The sequence below is a fragment of the Lepidochelys kempii genome, chromosome 6 (assembly GCF_965140285.1).
Source record: "Lepidochelys kempii isolate rLepKem1 chromosome 6, rLepKem1.hap1, whole genome shotgun sequence".
In the NCBI taxonomy this organism is placed as follows: Eukaryota; Metazoa; Chordata; order Testudines; family Cheloniidae; genus Lepidochelys; species Lepidochelys kempii.
The window spans coordinates 120,454,139-120,467,731 of record NC_136385.1 but is presented as its reverse complement, the minus strand read 5'-3'; the positions used below and the strand labels follow the sequence as shown (position 1 = coordinate 120,467,731).

General features: G+C 42.2%; 1 protein-coding gene across 1 annotated transcript in view; it reads left to right on the top strand.

The window, feature by feature from the left end:
• PRKCH (protein kinase C eta) overlaps positions 1 to 13,293 on the top strand; it is a 168,778-nt gene extending 155,485 nt beyond the window's left edge. The window contains exons 13-14 of the mRNA XM_073349907.2: positions 10,347 to 10,490; positions 12,372 to 13,293. Of these exons, the coding sequence (XP_073206008.1) occupies positions 10,347 to 10,490; positions 12,372 to 12,518 (291 nt within the window). The 3' untranslated portion in view covers positions 12,519 to 13,293. The remainder of the gene's footprint in view (positions 1 to 10,346; positions 10,491 to 12,371) is intronic.
• The last annotated feature ends 300 nt before the right edge of the window (positions 13,294 to 13,593 follow it).

Sequence of the window (13,593 nt, the reverse complement as noted above, 5' to 3'; positions counted from 1 at the left end):
CCAGGAGCTGGTGGCTTACAGCTGGCTATACCAGCAGAACCCAGAGAACACATGGAGTGTTACCACAGTGCTCTCCCTTCTTTGCACTCATTGTCCATGGATCCAGCCCAAGTTCTTTGTATTAAGAACAAATAGAAGGCAGCAGCTAATCTGTTTTGCACACAGTGTCAGAACAAGCAGTGTGAACTTTTGTTTGTGCAATGAACCAGTTACTGTAAAATTTTAGACAAGAATTAAAGGGTAAAGAATGAACACTATGGTGGACACAATTGAAATCAAAGAGGAGCCATGATGAACTCATTGCTTCTCCTCAGAGTCAAGGAGCCTGGCTAACAAAAGCAGATATTAAAAATGCCTTCAAATATGCCAGTACATCATTCCCTTTGGCATCTTTTCTGAGTTGGCAGACCCAATAAATTCTGTCTTACAGTTAGATTGAGCTTTGGCTGTCAAAGCCACACTCAAATATTTGACTCGCTTTCTGAAGCTCCGTGCTGGATCCTTGTAAACAACTTTTGTTTACTTTTCATCTTGCGTTTCCTGAGCAGTTCTCCAGGTCTGACCTCAGAACCATCATTCTGGAATCGCTGTAGCTTCCCAGCTGAGGGAACTTCCAAAGGGATCACACTAAATATTCTCTCTTCTTCCAAGCCTACGAGAAACTCATCTACATTAATACATTATTAGTAGGGCTGTCAATTAATTGCAGTTAAATCACGTGATTAACTCAAAAAAATTAATTGCGATTTAAAAAATGAATCGCAATTAATCTCAGTTTTAATTGCACTGTTAAACAATAGAATACCAATTGAAATTTATTAAATATTTTGGATGTTTTTCTACATTTTCAGATACATTGATTTAAATTACAACCCTGAATACAAAGTGTATAGTGCTCACTTTATATTATTTTATTACAAATATTTGCATTGTAAAAATGATAAACAAAAGAAATAGTATTTTTCAATTCACATCAATTCACTGTAGTGCAATCTCTTTAACATGAAAGTGCAATTTACAAATGTAGATTTTTTTATTTGGTTATATAACTGCACTCAAAAACAAAACAATGTAAAACTTTATAGCCTACAAGTCCACTCAGTCCTACTTCTTGTTCAGCCAGTTGCTAAAGTTTGTTTACATTTACGGGAGTTAATGCTGCCTGCTTCTTATTTACAATGTCACCTGAAAGTGAGAACAGACGTACGCATGATGCTTTTGTAGCCAGCATTGCAAGGTATTTATGTGCCAAATATGCTGAACATTTGTATGCTCCTTCATACTTCAGCCACCATTCCAGAGGACGTGCTTCCATGCTGATGACACTTGTTAAAAAAAAATGTGTTAATTAAAATAAGCACTGTACACTTTGTATTCTGTGTTGTAATTGAAATCAATATATTTGAAAATGTGGAAAACATTCAAAAATATTGTATAAATAGTATTCTATTGTTTAACAGTGCGATTAATCGTGCTTAAGTTTTTTAATTGCGTGATTAATTGCGATTAATATTTTTATTTTAGGCACCCAGGCCTAATTTTGGCCTAAGTCTATTCATTTTGTATTTGTGTTGATGGGAACATCTGAAAAAGTTGGGGGGAAGCAAGCAGATTCCAGTACAAGAAGTTAGTTTGAAGCTAAACAATCAGTATTCTAACTTCACCTGGGGGCAGAGAGCCACCCTCTGGGACCAGATTCTCTGCTGTGTGAATGGGCAAAATTCCTTTGATGTCAATGAAGCTTTACCCATTTACAGCTGCAGAAAATGTGGCCCCAGATGTGTTGATCACTCACACTGCTTCCTCTTTCTACCCTGGTTTATTTTGAGTATCCATCTTCCTCAACAATCCTTACAGCCAAGTAATCTTCTTTGTTCTCTATAGCGGTTGGAATTGTCAGCCCCTCATCCAGTGGTCACATGATCATCTAGAGACCAAGCAGGAGTGAGACTAAACTTATCTCAATTTAATATCAGTGAAGTTAACCTCTGCAGCCCTGACAGTTTTATTCTTAGCACCAGGGGGCTATAGCACTAAAGCTTTTGCTAGTGCCATTGTGATAGCTGTTAAGTTTTATGCTCCATGTGGCTTTCATGCAGAGCAGAGAGGAGTGATGTAGTCTTACCCATATCCCTTTTACTTCATAGCTGGAAAGGTGAAATAACCAAAAAATTTTCCCCCATTTTCAAAAATGCATTTCAAGTATATTTCTACTCCCTAGACCTAATGCTGCATTCTTTAGGCCTTGTCTACATAGGAGAATTTACCTTGATTCCTGCCATCAGCAGCCAGAACCCCAACACAGACAGGCAAAGCTGTTATTTGCATCAGTGGAGCTCACCCCTGCTTAAACCTATGGTAAACTGCCTGGCAGGAATCACAGCTTATAGCAATTTACCACACTGCACAAGGGGCCAAGCAGCAGTGCTGATAGCGGTAATCGGGGCAAATCCTCAATGTAGAAGAGAGTTGACATTTTCAAAAGTGCCTCACTGACTTGGAAGTCTAAATCCTATTTTCAAAAATGACTTCAGCACTTAGGAGCCTAATTGTCAGTGACAGTCAGTGGAACCTGAATCACTTTTGAAAATGGGATTACGGCTTCTGAGCCATTTAGACACTTTTGGAAGTTATACTCCTGGTCTGATTCAGATAGCGCTCTCGTGGAATGTAATGGGAGTCTTGTCCAAGAAAGACGCTCAGGACCGAGCCCTGTAAGAGCTGCTAATGAAGTGCTCCTATGCTATGTGACAGGTTTCAGAGTAGCAGCCGTGTTTGTCTGTATTCGCAAAAAGAAAATGAGTACTTGTGGCACCTTAGAGACTAACAAATTTATTTGAGCATAAGCTTTCATGAGCTACAGCTGATGCATCTAATGAAGTGAGCTGTAGCTCACGAAAGCTTATGCTCAAATAAATTGGTTAGTCTCTAAGGTGCCACAAGTCCTCCTTTTCTTTATGCTGTGTGAGTGCCTCCTGACTTCACGTCATTAACAAATGTAGAGCCATCTTTCTTCCCCTTCGTTTAGGGGCTGCTAAAGGCTAATGAAATCATATATTGTTGGTTTGGTTTGCTTACATAATAGTCAAACCACGTTTGCTGCAAGTCCAGTGTTCAGTCACAAGATTCATGAAGGGAAGCCTTAATTAGAGTAATTGCTCTATTTATATAACAATTCCCCTTTGTCTAAAATCAGATAGATCTTTGAGAAACCCCGTTTCCTTTAAAGTTAATTTCTGTTTTGTTGTTTCAGGCCACTCCTCTTAATGAGCCTGAGATCCTGGAAAGCCCATTCTATCTCATTCCCAAGGGAGCTGCATTTTGGTTCCATTAGTCTAGTGCACTCTTGCTTTTCCTTTTTGCGTTTATCATAGTTCACTAACCACAAGAGGGAAACGCTAAGAAAAAGTAAAAGGAAATATTGCTTTTGCTTAACATCTTGAAGGCAAGAGTTGGATTGGGATGGTTTGGCTTAGTGTCCATTTGAGGGAGGTTTGTCTTGTGGTTAAGAGAGATGGGTTGGGACTCAGGAGATCTGTCATCGGCTCTGCCACAGACTCTCTGTGTCTCTCTGGGCTGGTCACTTAACTTCTCTCTGCTTCAGTTCCCCATCTGTAAAATGGGGATAATAACACTTCATTAAATACTTACCTTCTGCGTCTCCTTCGCCTGTTTAGATCCTAAGCTCCTTGGAGCTTCGGTTGTGTCTTACTAAGTGTACAACTTAATGACCTGAGTTGTGACAGCTACGTACTACTGTAGTACAAGTAGTAATAATTATTGCTAGTAGAATCCAACTGTTGTGGCTAAAGAAGTCATTTTCATTGCTCACCCATCCAGATTCCTGAGGTGCTTTTCCTCTCACCCCTCGTGTTTGGATTTTTTTATTTTATTTTATTTTTTTTAACATTTCCCCCCACTAAGAAGTAGCCTACTCAACACAATATTGTGTGTGAAACTAATCAACACTGCTATAAATAAATACAAAATAGATATGTTAAAATAATGCTGAGCGTGTGTGTGTGATCATTATATATAACTCTAAAAAGCAAGGAAATTATTATTAGAAACTTGGTTTGTACAAATATTTCTGCACATTCTCAAGTCTCTAGACAAGTCTATAAAGCCATGGTTCTTTATAAATCAGTTGCAGTGCTCTGGGGCAAGCAGTGTACAGAATAGTCCACCTGTCTACAGATTTAACTCTTGTGGGTGAAAAAATATTTTCCCAGTGGTGAGCTCCCTTATGCCTACAATCTCTGTTGTAGCTTCGCTGGCAGACTAATCTTCCACTCTTAACTGTATGGAGTGATTCATTACATGTTCTTTCAGTAAATATGTATCAACAATCCCATGGAGGTCAGGTGTTCTGGCTCAATGTGCTGTTTTTGGCTGACGTGCCTCTGAGAAGTTCAGATGAGGTCAGGCTCAAAATAACTGTGAGTTTACAGCTTTACAAACCCATGTAGACAGAGGAGTCTAGGCCATTGATTTCAATGGAAGCAGGATCAAGTGACTTATATGATTTTTAACCTGTTTTGCTTTTGCTAAGGGCTGTCTCATTCTTTCTATGTAACTCTTTGATGGGCAGTTTGTAGATAGAGCTGGGGAAAGAGGCAGATACTCGTATTAGTTGTCTAGATATTGGTGCAAAATACAGATTCTGATTAAGTACTAAAAGACATTTTCCGAGAGAAACCTTTTACCTGTGAATCATCTCCCATTAACTGCCAAAACACAATAGAGTTGGACCTGGAAGGCCCTGTAGGTCTTTCAGACCTGGGCCTGATTATGAATATATATTAGGATAAGTCTTGGTTCTCTCTGGATTCTAAGTGGGGCCAAGACTTTCCTCTTCCAGAGTTTATCATTTCCTAGTACAATCCTAGAGGCCAGGCCCTGGATTTTTTAAATGTCCTTATGTGTTTTCCCTTGCCCTATTCATGTTTCATCTGGTATCCAGAAGCCCTCAGAGCTCTCTGGTGGCCTAGAATGGCATGCTGCAATACCCGTCCTGCCACTGACTAGTGAGGAAGGTGTTGGCTAAACTTTTTGAGCCATTGGCACAGGCTTCAATCTCCCATAATGTCACATAAACACTTTGGAGAGGAAGGTTGTTCTTGGTGGTTAAGGCATTGGATTGCAACTCCGGAGAGCTGGGTTGAATTCCCTGCTCTGCCACAGACTTGCTCTGTGACCTTGAGCCACTTATGCCTCAGTTACCCATCAGTAAAATGGAGATAATCCTTTTTTTTTTCATCCACTCTTTGTCTGTCCTGTCTATTTAGGGGCTGTCTTTTACTGTGTATATGTATAGCACGTAGCATACTGAGTCCCTGCTATTAGGCCTCTAGATGCTACCGTAATACAAAGAATAAATAATACAAACATTTTTACTGAGGTTCTAAGCTGCCTAGGGAGTTTCATAGATTTTTAAGGCCAGGAGAGACCATCATAATCATCTGTCTGACCTCCTGCCTTAGAATTTCAGCCAGTGAATCCTGCGTGAACCCCATTACTTTGGGCTGAATTAGAGCATATCTTTTAGATTATTAAATTTAATGAGAATCGGGCATCCAAATCCCTTAGGTGGCTTTGAACATTTCAGCCTTTAATTTGAAGTGCATCATATGATACGATATGTAACTACATTATGGGACAAAGTATTAAAATTGACACAAGTAGTAAGAGGCGCTGTTCGCGTTCTTTTTTTCCTGGGACTCAGTTGCCAGATACCTACTCGATGATGTTAAACCCAACCATTTCCCACATAAAGCATGTTGACTCTATCCAGACCCACCATTTCCAGAAAGCACGGTAAGATTTCATGTTCTGAAAGACTAGAAATGGCAAACAGCAGGGTGTTTGTGACAGCCTCTGGGTCACAGAGGCATGAGGCCAGCACATCAGCCTATGTAATAGGGTAGGATGTTCTGGGGTGTCATGACTATAGTAACAGTTTACAGGTACTGTATAATGGCATCCAAGGGCTAGAATTTCAGAATGATAAATCACACATACTGAGCGGCATTTGCATGCAAAATGCCTCAGTACTGTGTAAAAGAAGTCAGTCAGAGATGGATGCAGTTATGTGGGATGATAATAAATGTGCCTGTCCTTTCAAATTGTATCCTGCCTGTTTTAAAACAGAATCTTTTGGGCCTGATTCTCATTTAATAAAGCCCTTTGCTATCACTCTGGTCATGTAAAGGCGCCTTTGGAACATTTACTTATTTACACTCACTATTAAGGCCCCACTACTCTGTCAAAGTGGTGTAAAGGGGCCTTACTGTAAATGAGGTAGAGGCCCTTCATTTTTTAGAGAGACATAAAGATAATTGTTCAGGCTTCTGCTTTATCACTTGAGCCCCAATGCCTGTGCACACTGAACACTCACACTTCCAAAACCAGACCAACTGCAGAGCAGGACTGAATTTATACGTAAAATATGAAGCACGGGAGAAGGAGGCTCTTCGATCAGGGATCCAGTGGTTCAAATAATTTCCCTTCTGAAACAGGGATCACTTCAAAAGGATTTTCGCAGCAGCCCAGCTATGAGCTTGGCAGTAATTATGCATCTTCCCAGAACTGCCCCAGGGGGCAGGCAGTCAGAAGTGCGTTCCATAAGTGACCAAATGGGAAAGGCTGATTCCCTTCCTCCCTCCTTTGGATACCAAAAACCAGACACATTTGGGGTTGAGATACCTTGTGTCAGCTATAATTTCCTGAGGAGGTGCAGGAGGTCTACTGTGCTAATCAGAGCCAGCTAACCGAACCAGAACAATTGGGTGGACTTGATTTGTTGCACTGGATGCCTTTGCTTGATGCAGTTTTGGTATAATGCTGAATAAAACAAGACATTGAGAATGTAAACACACTCCTACTTCCCAGGGCTCTGGATTGGTTTTGTGAATGGACAGAACCATTCAGATTTTTTTGGTTGCATGGCTTGAACCTAAATGTACCAACCCTTTAGAACATAAGAATGGCCATACTAGATCAGACCAAAGGTCCATCTAGCCCAGAATCCTGTCTTCCGACAGCGATCAATGCCAAGTGCCCCAGAGGGAATGAACAGAACAGATAATCAAGTGATCCATCCCCAGTCACCTGTTCCCAGCTTCTGGCAAACAGAGGCTAGGCACACCATCCCTGCCCATCCCGACTAATATCCACTGATGGACCTATCCTCTATGAGACTTTGCTGAGATTTGAAAATTTTTGTTATTTTTCATTCTAAGCAGAGGCAGCATAGTGTAGTGAATAGGTACTGGGCTGGGAGTCAGGAGACCTGGGCTCTATTTCCAGCTGCTGTGTGACCTCGGATAAGTTACTTCATCTAGATGTGCCTCCATTTCTCCTTCCCCTCCTTTGTCTTGCCTATTTAATCTAAGTTCTTTTGGGAAAATACTGGCTTGTACTATGTGTTTGTACAGGGCCTAGCACAATGGGATCCAACCATGGTAGGGGCCTCTAAGAACCACTGTAATACAAATAAGAAAGAGTAATTTTTACTTTCTCTCTGGGTCCAGAAGTGGGTTTGCTGAAACAGTAGGAGAGAGGTTCTCATCTCTCCAGCATGACCGGAAGCAAAAGCACAGGGAATCTCACAAGCGAATCTGTTATCATGTGATTTCCAGCCACTCTTGCAAACCTAAGAAATTCATATAAAGACTCTGAAAGGGTTTTGCTTTGCCCCTCACTGATTTGTATATGGATTGGAATCTGAGCTGTCATGGAAGATCTTACAGAGAAATAGATCAAGGGGAATCCACTAATCCCAAATCAGAGTGTTTTGGGGATGTGTACTTCCCTTGGATTGTGCTGGCAGAGAGGAACAAAAGCAGGAAGACTAGGAGGGGGGCTCATAGGAGTAAACAGCCCCTCCACTGCATTTTGTCCCCACCCAGGAGATACCACATAGCTGGAGCTTTGTGGTAAAAAAGGGGCACACTTAAGGCACAGCCACAGAGCAGTTGCTTTGCATGGTGCAGTCACCTGTGAATCCAGATTATCAGCTGCAGTAAACGGCATTAGCTTCCCTTCTGCACCTTCAGACAGGGTTGGTGGAAAACGGACATAGGATGGGAGAGCCAGTGACAGCATATGGAAGCCATGCTGCCAAGAAAGGAGGTTGGGAGGTCAGAGAGCTCCATACAGGAGCTAGCTCCCTGTGCTGGTGGCCTGAAGTCTAACAGGGTGGTGGTTGGTCTGTTTGTGGAGCTGAGGGTCCTATAGGCTTCCCAGGCTGAAAAATCGCCCATGCACACTTGCATGAGGTCAGAAAGCCCCTCCCATTCAGGGGGGAAATGTGGAGGAAACTCCTCAAGGTGAATCTTGCAGAATTTCCAGTGTTCTCTGTCCCTTCTCATTGTCCAGGGGAGGGAATGACTGGGCCTTTTAGTAACTCCTCTTCGAGGAATTCCAGCCTTCTGAAAGGTTCTTCCAGTCAGATTCAAGAAGATTTCTCAAAGCTCCTCCTGCCCATTTTAATGTTTTCATTGCCGAGGATGCAGTAGACTTAAAATTCCATCAACAGTGACTGGGGTGACTGGCGCAGTATTTACTGAATTTAATGCTCTTCCCTCCTCAAGAAACTCATCTGGACAACGCAGCCAATGATCCTGATTTTCCTTTCTGCTGCCATTTCAGCTTGCCCCGCAAATTGAAGTGGCTGGTTTTTTCCAATCAAATTGAACTGGATTTCTCTTACTCTAGTGAATCAAATGTTTGTAGTGGCGGGGTGGAATTTTCATTTGGTTTCTTCAGTCTTTTAAAAAATTAGGTCCTGAAGTTTAAAAACAAAACAAAATATTCCTCGTATGAGAAAAGACTTCCAAACTGCTTGAAAATGCATTCTCACTTGAGTATTATTTCCAGAATCTGAAAGATACAAGCCATATCCCTCTCACACCAGTACTGAACCAGTTAGATGAGCCATAGCTTTTATTATTACTTTCTTCCAGATCAGAACCCCTAGCTGAAGTTTGATGCGCTATACAGAGGTTTCTTTCCTCTCGTAGCAGAGGTGGGAGAGTCTTCCTATGGGTTTCACACACACAAGGTGGTGTCACCTCTGTGAATTCATATGTTCAGTTTTCTTTGGATTGCCGCTTCCTTCTTAATGATCTGTGACATTCAAACCCTTCCTCATTCTCCTCAGCCGTCTCTGATTTCTGAGAGACTTCAAGAAGAACGTGGCAGGTTTCTGGCTTCACTTCAGCAGGCTGAGGTTTCGGAAAAAGGCACAGTTAAAAACTGACTCTAATCCAAAGCCCAGGCAGCTGGCAAATACCAACCTTATAAAGAGCTTTTGTTCTTGAAAAAGAAAACCCCCAAAACAATGTGCAATGTCTATAGTGCTGCAGATGATGCACTTTAACTTTCTTTTATTATCATGGTAACCAAGGATGTATCTGAAATAGAAGATTTCAGAGTAGCAGCCGTGTTAGTCTGTATCCGCAAAAAGAAAAGGAGGACTTGTGGCACCTTCGAGACTAACAAATATATTAGAACATAAGCTTTCGTGAGCTGCAGCTCACTTCATCGGATGCATAGAATGGAACATTTAGTAAGATTATATATATATACACACACAGATAAGTTAGAATTTACCATACAAACTGTGAGAGGCTAATTAGTTGAGATGAGCTGCTATTAGCAGGGAAAAAAAACTTCTATAGTGATAATCGAGCTGGCCCATTTAGACAGTTGACAAGAAGGTGTGAGGATACTTAACTTAAGGAAATAGATTCAATATGTGTAATGACCCAGCCACTCCCAGTCTCTATTCATGGTATCTCATTTGCATATTAATTCAAGCTCAGCAGTTTCTCGTTGGAGTCTGTTTTTGAAGCTTTTCTGTTGCAAAATTGCCACCCTTAAATCTTTTACTGAGTGGCCAGAGAGGTTGAAGTGTTCTCCTACTGGTTTTTGAATGTTATGATTCCTGATGTCAGATTTGTGTCCATTTATTCTTCTGCGTGGAGACGTATGTCTTACTGTATGTTCCATTCTATGCATCCGATGAAGTGGGCTGTAGCTCACGAAAGCTTATGCTCTGATAAATTTGTTAGTCTCTAAGGTGCCACAAGTCCTCCTGTTCTTTTTTATGGAATAGAAGTGGCCAAGGACATAAATATACCCGTGCTTCCTCCCTAAAAGAGGAGTCAGGATCCCTGCATGTTCTTCCAGTGTAACGAAGGTGGAAAGTCTGGCCAGCAAAGTCGGCTCAACAAGAAAGCTGAGGACCGGTGTTTGTGTGATTGCTAGTAATAGGTGTCTCCCCTGTCTCCTTGCTGGGTGTGAGTAAAGGACTAACCAGGTTCATTTATTTTGCTCTGCAGTTTATGACCAAGAACCCCAACTCACGCCTGGGCAGCCTGGCTCAGGGTGGGGAGAACACTATCCTGAGGCACCCCTACTTTAAAGGGTTGGACTGGGACCTGCTGAACCAGCGCCAGATGGAACCACCCTTCAGGCCAAGAATTGTGAGTGATGGAGTCTCTTGCTCGCTCCCTCCTTTTGCTGAATTATCTCCCTACCTGTATAACTACTGGGGAGAAGGATGCAGTGGAAGGGTGGCTTTGTGATTAAGGCACTGGACTGGGACTTAGGAGAAGTGGGCTCAATTCACAGTTCTGCCACAGACTCCCTGTGTGATGCTGGTCAAGTCACTTAATCTGCCTGGGACAGAAAGATACCTAAGCATCTAAAGACACATTTTCAGAAGAGCCTAAGTAGATTAGGCTCCTAACTCCCCTCTGTGCTTTAATTCCCTTGTACAAAATGTGGGGTAATAATCCTTCCCTTCTCCCAATTTAGCCCTGCCTTGTCTATTGAGACAGTGAGCTGTCCAGGGCAGGGGATGTCTCTCACTGAGTATTTGTACAGTGCCCAGCCCAGTGGTGTAGTGATCCGTGCTGGGGCCTCTGGGTGCTACTGTAATGCCATTGAATAGTTACGATGACGGGGAGCACAGAGTGCTGGTCCCTCTGTCCCATGATACCATACTGCCCCACGGATGCTCCTCGTGATGCTTTCACACTCATTCTCTCCAGTTAGCTTCCTATGGCACCACTGCCTTTTAAATTCCCTTTTGGGGCCTGATCCTCAGGGCTGCTGAGCTCCTTTATCTCACATTGCAGTCAGTGGGCCCCCTCCTGTTCAAATCCCAGTGAGTTCAGTGCATGCGGAATCAGGCCCAGTGGTCCTTGCAGGTGCTCAGTACTTTTCAGGATCAGGCTCTTTATGTTCTGCCTTTTCTTTCATCTGAATCCAAATCTTCCTGGGACCAGGGTCTTCCCCAGTCTTAATGTTGGGACCGTGGCCCAGCCGTCCCTGGTACTTGGCCTTTGCTTTGGCTAATGAGGAGTTCGGACTTCAGAACCAAGCTTTCTATTGCCATCCAGAGACCTGTGTGTCTGCTGAGCTTGCAAATCTTTGGGTTGTGCAAGGTTTGTGAGACTTGTCAAGGAAACCATAAGGGTGGGATTTTCCAAGGCTCTCAGCCCTGCCCTTCTCAGCCCCCTGGAAATCAGTGGTAAAATGCCCTTTTGAGACACAGCTGGGAGCAGAGTTGAGCCAATGCTGAGTATGTTTGAAAATCCCATTCTAAACGTACACATGTTCTTGCACAGTGTAAAGTGACCATTCCACCAGGTCCAGTGAATTCCCTTGCTATAGTGGATCTGGAAAAATAAACTCTTGTGATGATAAAACTTCTCCTTGCTGTTCCGGGGGCAGGCAAAATCAGTGTTGTGTCAAAATGTACCATAAGCCAACTTTGGGGTCTCTATTGAAAACAATCATACTTTGTACTGGGTGGGTAGGAATCTGGCACCTGGAGACAGGGTGTTTGTTCCTCCTGTGGCATTACTAATTCATTATTGTACAAGTATAATGGCTTTTGAACAAAGGAGAAGATCCCCCAACTAGGCCATTTCAGACACTGCACAGATAAGCAAAAGACTGTGTAGATTCAGCTAATTGGAAACAGTGTGTATAATTACTGTGAATGGCTGGGCCTGTGCAATCTGACACTTAAACAAAGTAAGGGATTACTGCTCCATGGGGTCTGCCATTCAGCAGCAGTGCAGGCAAAACTCCAGCTGATGTCAACTAAGTCAGCGAGGGGTTTGCCAGCAAAAGGCCTATGGAGGCTTACAAAGGACAGGCTTTAAAGGGCTAAGCAGGGCCATGCAGCATCTTACAGGGTGCAGCCCAAAGTGAGTTACAGAATAGCTGAGCACTCCATGGAGGCAGTCACGCATCTCATTCAAGACCAGAAAAAGTTACAAACAAAGAGAATAGAAAAGTGATGGTGCAAGTTTTTGACCTCTCCTCTTTTTGTCTTTTTTTTTGTTTGGCAGAAATGCAGCGAAGATGTTAGTAATTTTGATCCTGATTTTATAAAAGAAGAACCAGCTCTAACCCCCATTGAAGAAGGGATTATCGCAATGATTAACCAAGAAGAATTTAGAAACTTTTCATACACTGATCCAGAATTACAGCCATAGCCACATGGAAGGTTGTGCAAGGTGGTGATAGAATCTGATGGAAGAAGTGAAAATTGGTTTACCAGGAGTTTCATTCTCAAGGAATACACTGAAACAGCCTTATATTATGCAACAGCACCAACAACAAAGTTACCTTAATGTGAAATTAAAAAAAAAACAACAAAACCTCTAGGATTTGTGCAACTCTGATATCAAATATTTATAGGGCTGGAATAAACATGGTACAGTATCATAAATAGTGCAGACTATTAATGCTGAGCTATGTGGTTCAGCACAGATCTGACTAGTTGCAATTTGCAATGAGTTTGGGGAGTTGGTGCGAGCATGAAATAAGCAGAGTTTTGCAGCTCTGAGCCAAACAGACATTTTACAATACCGACCTCTGCAAGACTCAGCTTTGAGGGATCCAGCACTGCCCCCTCTTTGGAAACATAGGAAAGAACCAGCAACCACTGGGCTCCTTGAGCAAGATGATGTATGTGGCTCTGCCTGTTTCTGGAGTATTTATTTCTATCCTAAGGACAAATGGCTCTTTGAACCTGTTATGGGCTTCCATGTCGAATGTTTTACTGTGCAGACTATCAAAAAAGTGTCACCCCTACCTGTTCTTCCAAATCGGAGTGAAGCCACTTGTAACTCAGCGTTTTAGTATGTGTGTGATATGAAAAGTTTTAGCATTTGCATTCTGTGAAATGCCTTTTTGCATCATGCACTCTCGATGCTCCTTTCTTTCTCTGCATACCAGCTGTTTTCAACTAAAATATTGTGTGTGAAACCTTGCCATTTACTTAGATTTTATTTAATTATGTTATACGGAGCCCCTTTTGCGAGTTCCCTGGCTCATTAAAACTTCGATGGAAAATGGTAGCTCTTAAATTATTCGTAGTGTTGTTGTGACGGGAGCTGCAAAGCTGGCAAGCTGTTTGAAAGCAGAATTGTCAAATAATAAGCAACGACATAAAAGGACAACACTCTCCCCATTAGAAGGATAAATCTTTGCTAAGATTCAAGGAGAGAGGTGACCTAGTTTGGTTTTATTCAGAAGGGATGCCTTATCAATTGTAGCCTTAAGCAC